General features: G+C 36.9%; 1 protein-coding gene across 4 annotated transcripts in view; it reads right to left on the reverse strand.

The window, feature by feature from the left end:
* LOC145683990 (uncharacterized) overlaps positions 1–18,287 on the reverse strand; it is a 437,297-nt gene that overhangs the window by 80,168 nt on the left and 338,842 nt on the right. The window contains exon 1 of one of the 4 annotated variants that reach the window (XM_081755754.1): positions 3,465–4,015. The exons of the other annotated variants lie outside the window; for them this stretch is intronic. Coding sequence (XP_081611880.1) covers positions 3,465–3,737 — 273 coding nt within the window. The 5' untranslated portion in view covers positions 3,738–4,015. Of the gene's footprint in view, positions 1–3,464; positions 4,016–18,287 lie in introns of those variants that run through there. 4 annotated transcript variants of the gene reach the window in all.

The raw sequence follows: 18,287 nt of genomic DNA on the forward strand, positions 1-18,287 counted from the left end.
TTGAATTCATAGTTTTCGAGGTCGCTGAGTTTAACGGTATCAGTTTTCATGATGTTCAAGTTCATCTTCACCCCTTTGGGTAGGAATGGGAGATGATGATTTTTTTAAAATAATCAGATAAGCTAGCTAATTAGTAACTACTATAATTAGAGTGAATTAAACACATTAACATATTTTCTCGCGGTTGCGCGGGACTCTGCGGGTTGTTAGTTTTAAATATTACTTTATTGTGAATCTCTGGTTCATGGGGGTCCTTGGTTCGATCCCAGCTCGCGACAAATGAGCTCTGTGGTGGACAAACACGTGTACGTGGGTTTTCTCGGGATTCTTCCGTTTCATCCCACTTTCTTCATTCACCATTTCATTCATCCCTATCATCACCATCTCCTTCACCCCTCCATTAACCGTGGGACGTATAACTTAAAAATTTCATTTCATTTCATTTTTAAAAATCCAAAATTTTGCCGCCCCTAAATTCTGCCGCCCTGTGCTCGAGCACAGAATAGCACTTACCTAAACACGGGCCTGGTAAAAACTGAAGTACAGTTCCAAAATATAAGATTAAAAAACAAATAAGATAAAACCTACATTCAGCAGCAATGTTTTCTGTTGTGTAGGCTTCTGTCACGTAATGGGGCCCTTTTTGGTAGCTTCCTGCCTAAAATATTAGTAGTTTGCTTCAGGTGCGCACCTAGAATTTTTTCTTGGGAGGGGTCCAAAATTTTAGTGGGGTCCAACGCTACAATTGTTGGTCAGAGTCCAAATTTTTTACAGGGGTCCCCAATACTACATTATGTCAATGTTGTATGGAGCCGTTGTTATTCTACACCCAAAAACACAATAAGTAATTAAGTAGTGCCACCTACATTCTCAGAAAAAAAGATAGATCTAAAGTTAAGTTGTTTTTATAAGAAAATAAAGAGTACAATTGAAGTGTTAGATCAAATCTTTATGATACACCAATTATTTCTCTGCTAAGCAAGTATAAATTTATTAAGAAAATGTACACATGTATGCCGAGTTGCGAAGATTTATGGAGGGGTCCGGAATCGGTGGACCCCCTGTGGTCGCGCACCTGGTGTGCTCATTTCTGTATATAAGGTGCCTACGTTCTGCGTTGACTAGTTGCATGAGAACATATAGCACATATTCAAAAGACACACACACAGACAGAAAGAGAAGAAACCTGCGACAATTTGTTATTGACAAAGTACAGCTGGACTTATTCAGGGCTCTGTTACCTCCACGGCTCTGTACTTAGGTCGACAAATGATCATCAGACACTCCAAGATTGAATCTCCAGTGGAGACATATGTATCTCTCCCGATTAAATATAATAGTAAAGCAAATTGAAATATATTAGAATTACGACATAACCAACTTATCTAGGAAGTCTAAAATACTCGTAGTGGTGATGGAGTTTGAGAACATAAGATAGTCTTCACTAGGGATGGCCAATTCAGGAATTTTTACTTTCCGGAATCCGGAAAGTAAAATCGGAAAAAATCCGCAATTGGGAAAAATCCGGAATTTTTCCGAAATCAGTTTTTCCGAATTCCGGATAATTTCCGAAATTCGGAAAGTAAAATTTCCGATTCCGGAAAATAAATTTTCCGGATTCCGGAATATTTTGGCTATCCCTAGCCTTCACAGATATAGCCCCTCGTCAATTGTTACATCGAAGATCTACAAGTAGCCTATAAGTGTCACTGTTAGGAAAATGAGTGTCACAGTTAGGAGTTGTGAGTAAGACAAACACACTAGAGACAACCTGCAAATTAACAGTGTATTTTGTTTTACATTTCTCTATATAAAACAAGTCCTGAATGAATGAGTGACTAACTGATCAACGCCCAGGCCAAATCGCTTAAGCCAGAAACTTGAACTTTGGACAGGACGACTTAAGGTACCACTAAGGATGGATTTCTGGAAATTCGACGAGGCAGGAGGACAAGACGGATGACAATTATTATCTTAAAATGTCCATATCTCGAAATCTCTGAAGGTTAGAAAACATGAAATTTAGTGTACGAATTTCTCATTTAAAATAATTAAATACGTTTTCGTTTTTTTTTTTTTTTTTTTTTTTTTTTTTAATATTTGCGCTCGAAGGGAAGAAAATGATGTGAGAAGAAAAAGAAGTGGGAATTACAATTATTATTATAAGGCCTTCATATTTCGGAATCTTTTACGGTTAGAGACATAAAATTTGGTAGTTAGACTTTTCATTTAAGGTAAATAAATAAGTTTTTCAGTTTTGTTTTTTTGTTTTTTTTTTTTTTTTTTTGCTATTTCCCCTGCAAGGGAAGAAAAAAGAAAAAAAAGACTAAGCGTTACAATTGTCAAAATAAGATGGCCATATCCCGAAATCCCTCAAGGTTAGGGACATGAAATTTGCTGCTTCTGGGTCGTCGGGTTTGCCTGGGTCATTAGGTCTCCGGGTCTGAGAAGTGAGACCCCGACTCGGGTGACCCGTACAAAACTCATGTCCCATTCCATTACTCTTAATACAAAAGCAGCCCTGGTTCGATTCCAGGTTATGTAAAATTGAGGTGGACAACATCGCTTTGTGAGTTTTGTCAATGTTCTCCTATTTCCTTCTATATCCTCATTAACTTTCATCAATCACCCGCCTCCTTTAGAGTAAAGGCACTGGGGTCTCTGGCGTGTAATTTTGTTTTTTTTGGGGGGGGGCATCAAAGAAAGTTATTTAAATGGTACTACCTAGTCCAACCTGTTTATTAACTTCGATTCTATTTGTTACCTTTCTGCTTACCTTCACGGACCCCTAAGGTAAATCTATATCAAGAACTCGATTACAATCGTATGGGCCGTGGTGGCTCAGTGGTAGAGCGCTCACCTCTGGTGCTTGGGGTCCCGGGTTCGATCCCAGCCCCGCCAAGTGAACCTTGTGGTGGACAAACACCGTGTGCGTGGATTTCCTCGGGGCTCTCCCGTTTCCTCCCACTTTCTTCATTCCACCATTTCATTCATTACTCATCATCACCGTCTCCTTTAGCCTCATCGGCATATGCGTGGGACGTAAAACTCAAAGATTTCATTTTCCAATTACAATCGTTTCACAGCCTAAATATAATTATTATTATTTATATGATATTCTGTCGTTAGTAAATAAATTAAATTAGAATAAAACATTGAATATTTTGTACTTCAAAATATTGGGGGCGCGTCCCCCTCGTCCCCCCGCCAGAGACGTCCGTGCCTAAAGGGCATAAATGTAGAGCATAAGCTAATTTTTTTAAAAAAAACTTTTGCCTAGGTGGGGATCAGAAAAACACTGGAAAAACTTCTGTCGGGAGGGAATATCGCAAGATTGAAACTCAGGACATCTTGTTTGGCAAGCAGAAACATTAATTGTTCATCATAGACGACGTTGATGGTTGAACTGAAGACCTTTCGAAAATGATTTGCTTTAAAAAAAAAAAAAAAAAAAAAAATCTTACCTCATTTTGTTGTATTGTTTGTGGTTTGTTCTTGATGTCGTCCTCTGTTTCACCCTGAGGATGATCCTCGATGTTATCTATTGATATTTCTTGTTGATCAGCTGCCGAAGTTCCTTGAGCCTGTATTTCGTCAGTTGTCGAATTTGAGGTCACATAACCAGTACACGAATCTGCATTGGATTCTGCATCGCCATCCGAAAATTCACCGCCAGCACTACGGTTATCAGTGTGTCTACTGTCCACACTACTCACTTCGTACACACCACTAACCATTATTTCACACTAATACGATTTGCAAATTTATTTTTTTGCTTATCGGACCACGTAGATATGCATTAAAAGTTTTTTCCCCACTATTTTTTTTTCTTTTTAACTAAGCGCCAAATTTTTCCGTGTTACCGCTGTATGTGTCCGTGGTTATTCAGCGGTTGATAAGCACGTCATGAGGTGAACGATTGCACTGACACATGCTCTCTCACACACACATTGTGTCACACACTTGTAAGTGTAACTTTCATACGTGCAGAAAGCAGAAGGGCGAGCAACCCACCTACACCTCTTTCTCCAAGGCTCAGTCATCTTGCGCAGAAAAAGTCGAGAGAAAGGAAGGAAAGCGTTTTATGAAATCAAGATCCGCGCGCGTCCTCCGAACAAGGGTTGCCAGGTTTTGTAATATATACATATTGATAATGTAGTTTATTACTTTGATTACAGTGTATTGCGTCTTTCAGCACCGAAGACTTACAATTTAAAATGGAATCCTAATCATCGTAATACATTCAAATCTCAATGCTACCCCACCTAGAATCTTACTTGGGGTAGGGTTGCCAACTCTGGAAAATAAAAAAACCCGGCATCCCCTCAATATTCCCTACGATATACGTCTCTCTGTTCAAACCCATCCATTGGAAGGAAATGTACTATCGTGAACAAAAGCGCATTAGCACCTGTATTCTGCATATCTTTAGTGCATTCACTAGAGCTTAATAGATACATTGTTCTATAAATGAGAAACTGAGATTAGCATTGATTATTTTATTGTATTTACCAGTAACTGCCACTTCCTTAAAGTTATAGAAACAGACGAAAAAAAAGTATATTAATCTTTACGTGACAAATTTTGGATTTGTAAAATTAAATTTATTCTTTAAACGTATACTTTAACTACAGGAAATTGTTTTAAGAAGTCCTCTTTCATTCTCAATAAATGTATAAAATTTCTCACAAGTAAATTTCAGATTTTCCCTGATACAGTCCCTGTAATCTGTTTAAAATTATCTAAACAGATGAACAAAACATATTAATCGTTGGTAGATGGTGAAAGATGACAGTTTTGGACTTACAGAATGAAAGCTACTTTTTAAATCTATACTTCGAACTAGATGAAATTCCTTCGAACTAGATACAAACTTTGGAAAAAACCGGTCATAAAGGGGCTGGTAAGAAGTTTGTACCGGTCACCGGCTTTAGTCAAATTAACGGCAATATTTCCGGCCAGGCCGGTGAGAAACCGGCCAGTTGGCAACCCTAACTTGGGGTCCAGTACACCAAAGACGTGTGCGCCATTCACTAGACCAGCGGGGAGGGCCACATTGACAACGTAGTTTCAGTGAGCGTAGGTATAACGTGTACTTTGAAAATTAGATTCAATTCCCGCTATAGATAGAAAATGTTCGGTTTTGTAAATTAAACAAAATGAAATCTTTCAGTTTAACGTCCCACGTTATGTTATTTAGGCTAAGGAAGAAAGGCAAGTGAATGATTATGGAAGAATTTGTGAAATAAGAATACGAGAGGAAACGGGGGTACCGCGAGAAAACCCGCGGACACGATGTTGTCCACCACAAATTTATTTGGTTGGGATCGAAGTAAGCGTTCTACTACTGAGCCACCGTGCCCCCTTTACAGGCTCTGTCTCAAAGTCGTAATGCAAGTAGATAGTTAAATTAATATTAACAGATAACTAACTCTAGTGAAGAGAATTAGAAATAGTGTTGGGAACCAATGTGCAGACCGCACGTAATTACTATCGAAGTTTGGCCAGCCATAGCCTTCATGGACTCCCAACTTGTAATTTTAATCATATCAAGGACTTCTAATTTTAATTAGGTCAACTGATACATTATATACTACAACTTAATAAATGCGAATGTGAAAATATGAAACCAATGTCATTTTCATTATACTACGTGAAAAATTCTGTGGTAGTGACACCTTATCTTTCATACAGCAAAAAGGTAATATGAGACTCCAACATTGTTGCTATAAAAAGTAGCGAGAAAACTGGCTGCCCCCACCCCTCTCTGACTTTGGGACTTCCAGCAGTGGCGGGTCTAGCCCGGGACCGGGGGCCTAGGCCCACCCGGTTTTTGAGTGACAGAAATAATTTAAGCTATTATTTATATATTTTTGAAAGTTTATGGTAAATTCATGATACATCTATTATAATCTGCGTTCTGGAGGCCCCCCAGTTTTTACCTTCTAGATCCGCCACTGTAGTGATTTTTCACGTTGAAGATACATAAGAAAATTGTGATGTGATACATAAATATTACATATTTTCCGTTTTCAAGAGTCAAAATTACGTACATTCTTACATATTTTTTTTTCCATGTTTCTTTTCTTTCTTTTATAGTGCACGCAGGATTTGTTTCACCTTTTAAAATACAGCACTTGTAAGATATTTTCCTTTTCCTTACAAACAGAAAAATATGTTTCCAAGTGATGATGTAGACAATAAAATCAAACTCAATGGCTTGAATACACTCCTTGTAACTACCGATACTCAATGTGTAAATTGTAAGATTGTTTTGTGTAAGAAAATCAGAGAGCAAAATCTTGAAATAAAATGTTCGAGGGTGGTTTGCCATAATTATAATATACATGTCGATGTATATATCTGAAAGAAGGCGTATATATATATATATATATATATATATATATATATATATATATATATATATATATATATATATATATATATATATATATCCGAACGTGGAATCCAAACCACATGAGTTCCCGCCGGGAATCGAACCCGAGTCTCCCACCACATAATAAATGAGCACTATATATATAGTAATATGTTTCGTTAGTCACTCATTTTTTACTATTACTGAAGCGCTCTCAAATCGATAGAAACAAAGAAAAATCAGAAAATAATAAGTATATTTTATATAAATAAAAATTAAATATTACTATTGTGGACTGAATTTGGATTTACACGGCATCGGAAGTGTCACTGTTCATCTCAATGACCCCGAAAACTATAGATTCGATACTAATATCGGTCATTTTTGATCATTTTTTTATATATATCCCCCTTCCTGACCCCAAGTTGCAGGGCTGAATTTGGATTTAAATGGCATCGGAAGAGTCACAACTCCTCTCAGCGACCCTAAAAATAATGGATTCAGCACTAATACAATCATTTTCTTATTTCTACGTCTGAAAATAAGCAAAATAAGTTTTATAAAAATGTAAGTTAAATTATTACAGTAACACATTAAATTAGATAAATTAACTGAAATCACCTATTAACAAATCATAAACAATGAAAAAAATACACAACCCAAGGAAAAGTGGACAAGAGACGTTTTGGAATTGAGTAACTCAACTTAGAAACAAGCCCGGGAAACTGTTTAAATAATGAAAATTTAACATTGCAATGTTTATTTCAGTGAGAATGCATCTCGGTCACTTTAACGAAATATTTGTATGTAGAAAAACACTGAATAATACCGATTGGTGATGCTCCTGATTTGTCAGTTTGATATTGCCACCTTCCTTTCCTTCCTATTCAAATGAAAGGAAGTTATGCAATACGCCGTTTGGTGTTCCCTGTTTAATTATTATAAAAATACAATTGGCTAAGGAGCAAAAAAGAAAGAAAAAAAATTAGAAAAGTCTGAATGGTGTAAAAAGGTGCTTGTATTTTTTTTAAAAAGCCAACAGGTGCAACCAAAGCACAGTTAAAAGTATTTATTTAATGTTTTCTTTGTAAAACAAACTAATTTCGGCATTATATTGGGAGAAAAATAAGGTGCAACACCAAAAATTCCTATCTCTAGTTATAATGAATCTTATTAGTTTAAAATTTATGGAAGTGTGAACAAAATGAAGATCTATATAGAAATTTACATAGACAAAGAGACACACTTATTAGCATATATTCATACATGAATGAAATTACTCATACGCTATAATTACTGCTACCAGTGGCGGGATATTGCGTAAAATTTCGTGTTCTTTGGAAGTGTGCCCAAATCCACGTCAGTGAGGAACGAACGGATCAAACATTTCTGGCTTATTGCATCATTCGGGAAAAGACCTTATTTTTCCGTTAGTTGTTTCACGCGCTTTTAACTTTATATGATAAAGATGTGGAATGTAATTTAGCTTTATGCATTAAAAAGATTATCGCGCTGGGCCAGAGAATCGAGTCACATGAAATATTGTATACATAGATCAAATACTTAAAATTTATTTACACATGTATGGAAGTTAAGATTTTTGTCAACAGAAGACGAACTGATAATACATTGACCGACGATTTACTGTACATGTAACTGTATGAAGCGTGGTCGGTTCCCCGGGGTGGATCCTAGAGAAATTTTATGAGTGGCACCTCCTCTACCTTCTGCCTAAGGCCAACACCTAAAATTAGGCGGCTAGGTCAGTTGAGTGAGCACTTCTGATGTGTGAGGTCGCGAGTTCGATATCAAACCGTCCTATGTGAGGTTATTGATGCCAGACCAATCCCATCTACGTCAGTTTTCTTGGGGTACACACGTTTAGTCACACTTCTTTATTCCGTAATTTTATCTGATCATTCATCCATTGAAATTTCACATTCTTCTCCATTATCATATTCTGTCAAGCATGAGACGTTAAGATAAATATGAGATGATACTGTATAGAATAATAAAAAATAAGGATAGAAAAGTAAAGTGAAGTTTATTCGTCTTTCAGCATAACGCTTTACATTCATATGGTGGTCCATTTCCAGTATTAGATTGCTAATGGTACAGTACGAAGTATCATGTATTACGCGCTGCGTGCGTCACATATCACCAGAAAATATTCCGAAGGAATATTTCAGAAATCAAGTAGCAAGTTCAAATATATCGTAACAGTGTTTAGGGTTTGCTGGCAGTGCACTTAGTTTCTATGTGTGTGTTTGCAGATTTAAACGTCACTAAGAGTGTCAGATGCAAACCCGAGTAGTGGTTTGCGTCACAATTTAATAGTACAATACATTTTATCGTTTATGGTTTTGCTATTATACAAAAGCGGAAAGCACAATCCAAAATCATCGCCACTTTCTCCTGGTGAAACTGACGAAGATATCCTGCTGTGTGAATCAAGCCCAGAAACTTCCGATCACCGTGCAATGCTCTCTATAGTATATGGAGAAATTGTTTTGGTATATAGTACTGACATTTCTGTGTAACGATTAAAATAAAGTCTAACAGCCTTACCAAACTGATATAGTGATGAAATAAGAGCATAGCTATCGCATGAGACAAAAATATTTATATGCAATGGCGGCAATAACGACCCCACGGTATCCCCCCTCCCAGTAGGTTCATGTCTCGTGGCCTCGCTGCTGAACGGGACGTTAAACTCAAAATCAACTCAATTCATTTATTATGTAGCCAAAATCCACTGGTGAAATCCTCATATCTAAATAATAAAATGAAAAGTCCATATGAACATAGGGCGAAAAACGTGCTGTTTCAGTTACAGATGCCGAAATCGAGAAAATTGTAACTTTAAGGCTGCCTAGCTCGAAAACTATGAGAGATGCAAATGCGGTTAAAGAAATATTAGAGGAACTAGTACGCTGTCTATCTAAATAACCATGCTTTAGAGTTGGGACTTATCGGAGCAACGGATTTTATAGAGGGAGGTGCGGTACAGGTTCCGCTCTTACACCTCTCTCTCTAAAACCATGTGCGCCGGTACAACTCAACTTTGAAACATAGGTATTTAAATAGAGAGGGTACTAATTGGTTCCTCTAATATTTCTTTAACTGCATTTGATATCCTCAAAGTTTTTGAGCTAGACGGCCTCAAAGTTAAAATTTTCTCGATTTCGGCATCTCGTAACTTTGAAACAACGCGTTTTTCGCCCTATGTTCATATGGACTTTTTTCTTGTTTAGATGTGATAATTTCTCAGTGGATTTTGGCTACATAATAAATGAACACGCTGTATATACAGGCGCGGATCCAAGTAGAGGGCTATAGACGTCCAGGTATACACAGAATAAAATGGTCTTCAATTTTAATTTCTTTACACTGGATAAAGCGGCAAACTATGGTTTAGGGCTTAGCCCCTTTCTCGATCATATCCTGGATATATATACATTTCCTTATACATTTGTTATACATTTCCTTATAAGTTCATATCTTTGCCCACTTATTCTCTTTGTCGATGACTTTGATACAAATGGGCTAATTTGAGTAGTTTTCGGGAAGCTGCAGATATCAAAGAAAACCCCAGTGGTACCTTGAAATCCGAACGCTTCATAAGAACCCGGAACAACCTAGAATACGAACGCTGGTTTGGAATCCGAATCCCCAATGCGTACTTCTTTCGTGTGTGCTTTTGTGTACTACGTGTTCCCTGCGCATAAACAATATCTGGACCATAGAATGGACATGGTTCCCTAAAATAGAGACATAGCACAGACAGTGCTGCAACCGTTAAGCGTCAGCATATGACTTACTGAAAACAGAATATTGCGACCCACAACATCACAAAGCCGCAGCCATGTTTCAAGATTTGGCGGAGACACTCGGATCATATACTTCTTTGGGCGTCTGCCACATATAAACACGATCCGTGTTTCAAAATAAGGTAAACGATGACTCATCCGACCATATTATATGATTCTATAGAGCGTCCCACCCTTAGATTGCAGTACAGGAGTAAATGGCAATGCTTTTCCTTATGCCCATTGTTGCCAAACTTAGCTTGAATTTTAGAAATAGTTTCTTTTACTAGGTATGAATAAATTATTGTAGAACATTGTATTCTCTATCAAATAATCTGTTTTTCTCACATCGAGAAGAATTTTTAAGTATTGAAATACATTGAAAGAGTAAAATCTTGCTAATGGCAAATTCTAACGTCGCGTTAAATATATCACGTCATAAGTTCGGAACTCTAAGAGATACAACGTTGAAACTTATACAGCTATTAACACCATATTTGGTGCCAATGTTGGAGAAGTTTGCATTCAAAAAAACTTTTTGAATTTTAAAATAAAAAGTAAAATGTAAGAGAAAGTGCGTATACTATTGCAATGCAATATCTAAAAAGTTGACTAGTGAGAAACTTTTTTATTTTTCAGGTTAGATGGGGGTGCAAAGCGAGAAAAATATTGAGAAAGGATTGAAGTTATTTTTAAAGAAAATTGCAGGTTGATATCTTTCTTTATTTAGGTTTTATGACTTTTAGTGTTAAGAGTCAATTTTCCAAAGCGCGCGCATCTGACCAGAAGAAAGCCAGTGACAAATCTTACCAATGCTATTTTCCTTATAATGTTTGTTTTAAAGTTACTGATGTAGAGTATTGTGCTATACCGATGATTGTTTACTGTTGATGCTATGCGAGCACGAATCTACTGCTTAACGGAAGCATATTCGCAAAATCAAATCCTGGACCTCACCTACGATAAACATTGCGTCAACTCCACTCAATCTTACGTTCCACTACTTACTTCGCTTGTTTTCCTTGAGTTGCACGCACGCAAGCACGTACACACACACACATATTATATATATATATATATATATATATATATATATATATATATATATATATATATATATATATATATATATATATATATATATATATATATATATATATATAATATGACAAATATCTATTAATAATAAATCTCCTCATTCCTGGTGATAAAAAGTTATTGGTTTTGTAATTGATTCATTTATAGTTCGCATGTAGTCCTTAATGCTGTTTCAGATGCTGACAATTTTGACAATAAAAGTTGGTTTCGTTTGCAATTCCACTTCTCTTATTCACTTTGAATACACAGATGAAAATCACAAAAGCGTTCATAACAAATAACTTTATGAGCTCACAAAGCAGAATTAAAGGCCTCTTTATTCTCCCCCCCCCCCCCACGCTTCTTTAGGAAGCAGGGTTTGATAATTATGTTTGGTTTTGTTTCCTCGCCCAATGATTTGTATCTTGTTGGCTGTCACTATACGTGATTTAAAGTCACAACTTGCGCGTTTGTTTAGAACGGATATAATGGGGTTTATTTTCATTCTTCTTCTGTTTCCAGACTGTTACTGTGTGTCTGAGGTGTCAGAAGTGAGTATAGAAACTAGGAGGTTCAGTTCCTATTCAACTATTGCATATGTCATCATCATCATCATCATCATATTTTATTGGCAGACCACTTGCTGCAACTCAGAAGCTTCCATGATCCACGGTCTTCGGTTAATTTCTTCGTCTTCACGTATGATTTTTCTATTTTGATATCGTCCAGTAATTGTAGTCTCTTTTCATCCCCTCCCTCTTTTTTCTGCCACCATACCCTCTAGCACGTCCTTCATGATACAGTCTTAAACATCGGAAGTGGGGAGAAGCCGCCTTCACAATATACTTTATTATGTAACTTGTTTGACAAACGGAATTGGATTAGCGGATATTTTGCGTACACAGACGAATGAGCGTTCTCGTACGTCACATTTTCTCGTCACTTATCACTATCATCCTACTCCAGTTTTCACTCTTTTCCAACTTCAGTAGCAGTATCTTACCCATTGCTATTCCTTAGTTTTCCGCACAATCGGTGCAGGAAATTTCTGTTTAGAGCTGTTTAGCCTGCCATTTATTTGAATCATATGTTTTCTATTCGTTTCATATGTTCTCTCGATTTCGTATTGCTTCCATCAAAATTTTATTGCAACGATTTACAAACCATCATTTAAAAAAAAAAAACTTCTAACACACAATTGTTAGACTGTTATTTCGTATCCTCCAATTCGCCGTTCTAAATGAATTTGCGCGATTGGAATGACAAAAGAGTTGAAAATATATGAATTTAAGAAGGATTTATTTACAGACTCATCACTCTTTCTTTCTTGTTCTTTCTTCGAAAGAAAACATACGGCGGAAGAAATGTGGCAACAGCGCGCTCCATTTACTCTGTACTGCAATCTAAGAGTGGGACGCTCTTACTCCATGTTACATATTCGTGGCACCGGTAAAGAATTTTACTCCCTGATCGGTATTTCATCCATGCAATCTGATCCCGTGTATTTATATCATGTAACCTGCGCAGCTGGTTGTAATTGTCGATAAAGGCTGTGGAAGCTACTGCTTGAGTTCCTCTGAAAATTGCATTGTAAGTCGTACGATATTTCTAAGTGACAATCCTTTTTAATGCTCCTCGGGACCTGTCACTGAGGATTTTCTTCCCACCATTATTAACGTTTGTCGATGTGGTTTTGTCGTGAGTTTAGTAGGCCGTCATTACCTTGGATATTGTCCCTCACGATACACCCATTACAGTTGCAACTTTCCTAACACATCACCATTAAAAGTCCGACGCTGCAGTCGACTCCTGACCGTTGCCAACCCATATATCTGATATGTTTTCAACTCCAGGTGTTTCCATTCAATTGATACAAACAAGATAGCTTCTTACCAATAATAAATTAGTACATTTCTTCTAATCTCGCATACTATTTGTATGCATGGTAATGCTTTCCGATAAAAAAAAAAAAAAAAAAAAAAAAAAAAAACTGTTTCTAGTTATGTCGTTTCGTTGACAGCCTTGTACTAAGCAGAGAATGAATATAAACATTTCTTTTTGTACCAATTCATTTTATTTAACCATTAAAGATAAGATGTATTGTTCTTGAGCAATTATGTATCTTCAGATTTAAGATAACTTTATGACCCTGATGCACATGTACAGAGCGTCATTCAACCATGTTTATATCTGCATGCATCGAGAATCAATTATTATTTTGTTGTGATGTAGAATGTACAGCGTGTTTGTGCACTGGTAACAATTGTGGTTTGGTTTAACAAAATTAAATTTAACCACAAGGACCCAAGATGGCATGGGACAATAATTTCATGACCTGTGTCGGGAGCAGTTTAATACATGACCCAGCAGATCTATGACTTGGACAGACCTGAGATCTATACCGACTCAGAGACACGTGGAAAACCTTGGTTCTAATAACGTAATTCTAATCTAACCAGCGAGGGAAGGGGGCAGTGTAGCTCAATGATAGAGCGCTAACCTTTGACGCGTGGCGTCCCTGGTTCGATTCCAGCTTCTGGTAAATGGGCTTTGTGGTAGACAAACACCGTGTGCACGGGTTTTCTCAGGGTTGTCCCTTTTCTCCCCCTTTCATCATGTCACCATCCATCTCATTTTCACTATTAGATTCTCTCCCTCTAAAAAAATAATAATCTAACTATCACAATTCTCTTTCTTCTCACTGAATCTATCATTTTTTTTGTTTCTTGCTGTGTCCATCATGTATGTCAAAGCACTACACTGAAAGATAACTGGAAGAGTTAGCAGAGTACATGCGCGTAATAATAAAAGTTACATGTTTTTTTCTTATGAGGGATGTGAAAGTCTTAAGAGAGTGAGCTTCTAAAATTCGTCACGTATAAATATGAGCGATGCCGGTAAGCCCAGAGAATTGTCTTTAATTTATTTGTCTTGTATAATATGTGTTCAAAATCAATGTATTATTTTACGTAGTGGAAAGACATATAAACATGAAATTATATTTGAAATATTCAAGACGCGATATCTTAAGAAATAATGTCACTCTCGAACTGAAATAATTTTGGCTTCTTCTGGGTCATCGGATCTGAGAAGTGAGACACAGACACAGCTAGCTTGGACAAAAATGGTGACCTGCGTCATTGCTGTTAACGAAGAACATGTTAATATGGTTATTTCAAAAATCCAACTGTTGCCAAGTAAACAACATCATCGACTAATATCACGTGCGTGAATTCTTTTAGGGTTCTCCCGTTTCCGTACACTATCTTTATTCCACCATTTCACTCATTATAATTATCACCGTCTCCTTTAGCCTCTATGTATAATTATGGATCATTAAGGTAGAAATTACATTTATTTCATTCCCAGGTGACAGTTAATGTTGTCAAAGAATTTCTTACAGAATTCCCATAGACTTGTGATCAGAACCGCCAGAATCCCACCAGACTCTTGAAAAGCCCATCGTAGCTCCATTACAGGGCCGTGCCGTGGAAAGTCAGCGCCCCGGTCGAGAGCATACGACGGCGCCCCCATACATATATTCCAAGCAATTTTTCCTATCTTTTTCCTTTTTCCTCCCGAATTTTTCGCCCCCTTACTTCGGCGCCCGGGGCCGTTGCCTCGCTCGCCCCCACCCACGGCACGGCCCTGCTAAATTATTATTAATAAAGGAATATAATATTCAAAATTAGTTACAATCTATATACTTAATAAGATATACAAATTACGAGGAAACTATTCACAATTAATGTATAATTTATTACATTATCGTACGAAATAACGTCGTATGAATCAGAGTTTGCATGTTTTGACACCAGATTTACATGTTTTTTTTTTTTTTTTTTTCAACTGTCATGAGTAATGACGGACATAAGAGCACACTTTTATGATCGGAGAAACGGCTCAGAGAAATAATTAAAGCAAATTAGGAGAAATGACAATTGTCAATGTACGACTAGTGCATATTTACAAAATCATCAATGATGATATCCATGTAGTTGATTCACTGTCATCATTGTCTTTTATCAGCGCTATATTTTCTTCTGCTCCTTGTTCTCTCCGACGTGATTTACCGAGAATAGGAACAACAATATGTGATGTCACAGAGTGTTCAACTGGAAATCATTCACAAAAACCTTTCTGTGTTTTAATGTTTCTCCCGTGTGAAACATAAAGTTATAAGCAACATAAAATGATCCTTCAAAAGTTTATATTTTTAAAGTTTCATATATGTCTGAACTTCTAAGACAGCTTTTATCATAGCCTAAATATATATGGGCAGCACATTAACAAAAAGTTAAATTTATTGTGCAACAGCCCTTAGGAGGACCAAGACCTGCCAGCCGACTTGCGGCATTCATGCATGAGGCATTCATGACTTGTCAACACATCACTTAGCAATTTCTCTCTTTCAAGTAGCTTCCCAAATTGTCCTCACGACACTGTAAGGATCAAACTACCAACATCATCTCATGAGTGTGAACAGTCACCCATCTTTCCTCTCACCACACCCGACACTGCTTGACTTCGCTAATTTCACGAAATGCAGTGTTTCACGTGGCCAACACATTGGTCTCTTTCATATTCTTGTTTTATGCTTTGGAGTTCGCTATCTCTTACAACCTATTATTAATAATGTACACCATTTATGCCGTGTGTACTTAGCCATTTACATGGATTATATTTACATTGTAACAAAAGAAGATGATCTGTCGGGATTTCCAGTAAAGCGTTCTGGTAAACAGACGTCTTTTTAACATAGCGAGGGGCTCTAAACAGTATATATAAATGGCAGGCTCCTATAATCTCTACTTAGCTCAATGTAAGGATATGGGACTAATAGTTTCACTTAAGATGTAGGTGTGCGTGCGGTGATACTTTATTTCTCGCTAAATACACTGGCCGGATCTGAAGGATTTTAGTGGACAAACGTCTAAGAAATAAAGCTAGCTAAATTTGGTGCGCGAACTGGACCTCAGTTCACCACCTTGTATATGGTACTTTATTTCTAACTAACTACAGGCTGAATCTGAACGAAATTTTGTGTACAAGTAGCCAATCGTCTAAGGAATAAAGATAGCTAAATTTAGCGGCAGAGTTCGGTCAGGGACAGTCTCGGCTAGGCTTGTACGTGGCACTTTATTTCTCTGTAACTACACTGGCTGGATCTGAACGAAATTTTGTGAGCAAGTAGCCAATCGTCTAGGGAATAAAGATCGCCAAATTTGGTGGGCCAACTCGACCAGGAACAGATCCAGCTCACCTCGCCTTATACGCGGTATTTTATTTCTCGGTTAACTACTGACTAGATTTGAACGAAATTTTGTGAACAAGTAGCCAATCGTCTAAGGAATACAGTGGTTGAGGTGAGGCGGTATGCTATGGTATGCGATACCTCCTCTGGTTTTTCAGTGATGAAGGCATACCGCCTCTGGTTTTTCAATGATAAAGACATACCGTCTAAATTCGACGGGACTAAATTCGAAGAAAATATAGTTTTAATAATAGTAATACAGCCAACGGTATAGCAGAGAACGTGGTGACTCAATGGTAGAGCTCTCACCTCTGGTGCGTGGGGTGCCGGTTCAATCCCAGACTGCGCTAAATGAACTTCGTGGTTGAGCACTGTGAATTTTCTCGGGACTTCTCATCGTTTCTTCACGCTTTCTTCATTCCATCATTTAAATCATTATCATATCACCGTCTCCATTAGCCACGGAGCAAAATTGTGGTGCGTTAAAGAACTAGGACATGTAATATTTGTGTTACGTATACGAATTTTTAAGTTTTATTGCCTGGCAACCTTGTAAAACTGCTTGTCCCGTCAGTGTGACGTGCGAACAGTTCTCAATATATGTATGTTTCCTTTTTTTTCCTGTGTGTCAGATTCGATTACCGGAAAAACTGTCGTTTGTTTTCTGTTTATTCCACCAAAATCCGTATTTGTGTGAAATGTATGTCTGTGGTTTTCTTCCCCAGTTTTTTTTTTCTTCTAACTCATAGTTTCCGTCTGACACATTTAAGGAGGGTGGAAAAAAGAAACAAAAAAGAAAAATACATTATTTTTGTTCGTTATATATGTATGTATGTATCTTTTGTGTTTTAGTTAGTATATTAACAGTAAACAGAGAGTATAGATATGTGTGGTATACGTGTGAATCTTTTGTAGTACATGACATTGACTCTGACCCCAATTTAATAGCACGAACATTACACCTTATAGGCATATTTTGTGGTTTGTCTTCATAAGCAATGCAACAGTATAATAATAAAACCTACTGCTCTCCAGAAAAATTGCTTGAAGAACCACTTATTTGTAATGTATATCCAAGATGATAATGGCGTAGCCAGTAGAGGCCCAGAGGATGGATGAACCCGGCTCAACATCCAACCCTTAGTTCAGTGATTTAGAAAATGGATTCTGTTTACGTACAGTATACCCCTATATTTCATTTGTGATTCAGATGTTACAACGCACGCGCGCGCGTGTGTGTGTGTGTTTTACAATTTATTATAAGAAAGAAAGCAAATATTGTACAGTCATGTTCAATAAAGCTTACTTCCCAGGTACTTTACCTTTAGCCTTAATTTTTTTTTTTTTTTTTTTTTTTTAAAGGAAAGGATATTGTTTGTCTGCGAATCGCCTGACAACAGCTCAACTGATTGAAGTTAATTTTTGGATATAGTTATTATCTACCTTGAAATGGGTTTTTATTATGTTACTTTTATTAAAATGCATATTTTAAAGGTGTTATAATTTACGCGGAAAATTGAGTATCTTACGAATCACTCAAGCTTAGGAACATGAAATTCGGTATATAAACTTCTTAATAAAACAAATGGATACGTGCTCCAGCATTTTTGAATCGGACATTTTATCTCTCTCTCTCTCTCTCTCTCTCTCTCTCTCTCTATATATATATATATATATATATATATATATATATATATATATACGTGTGTGTGTGTGTGTGTGTTTGTGTGCATGTTCCAGCATAACTGGAACGCCTGTAGCAATTTCCCGA

The sequence above is a fragment of the Thermobia domestica genome, chromosome 4 (assembly GCF_964235325.1).
Source record: "Thermobia domestica chromosome 4, izTheDome1.hap1.1, whole genome shotgun sequence".
Lineage (NCBI taxonomy): Eukaryota > Metazoa > Arthropoda > Insecta > Zygentoma > Lepismatidae > Thermobia > Thermobia domestica.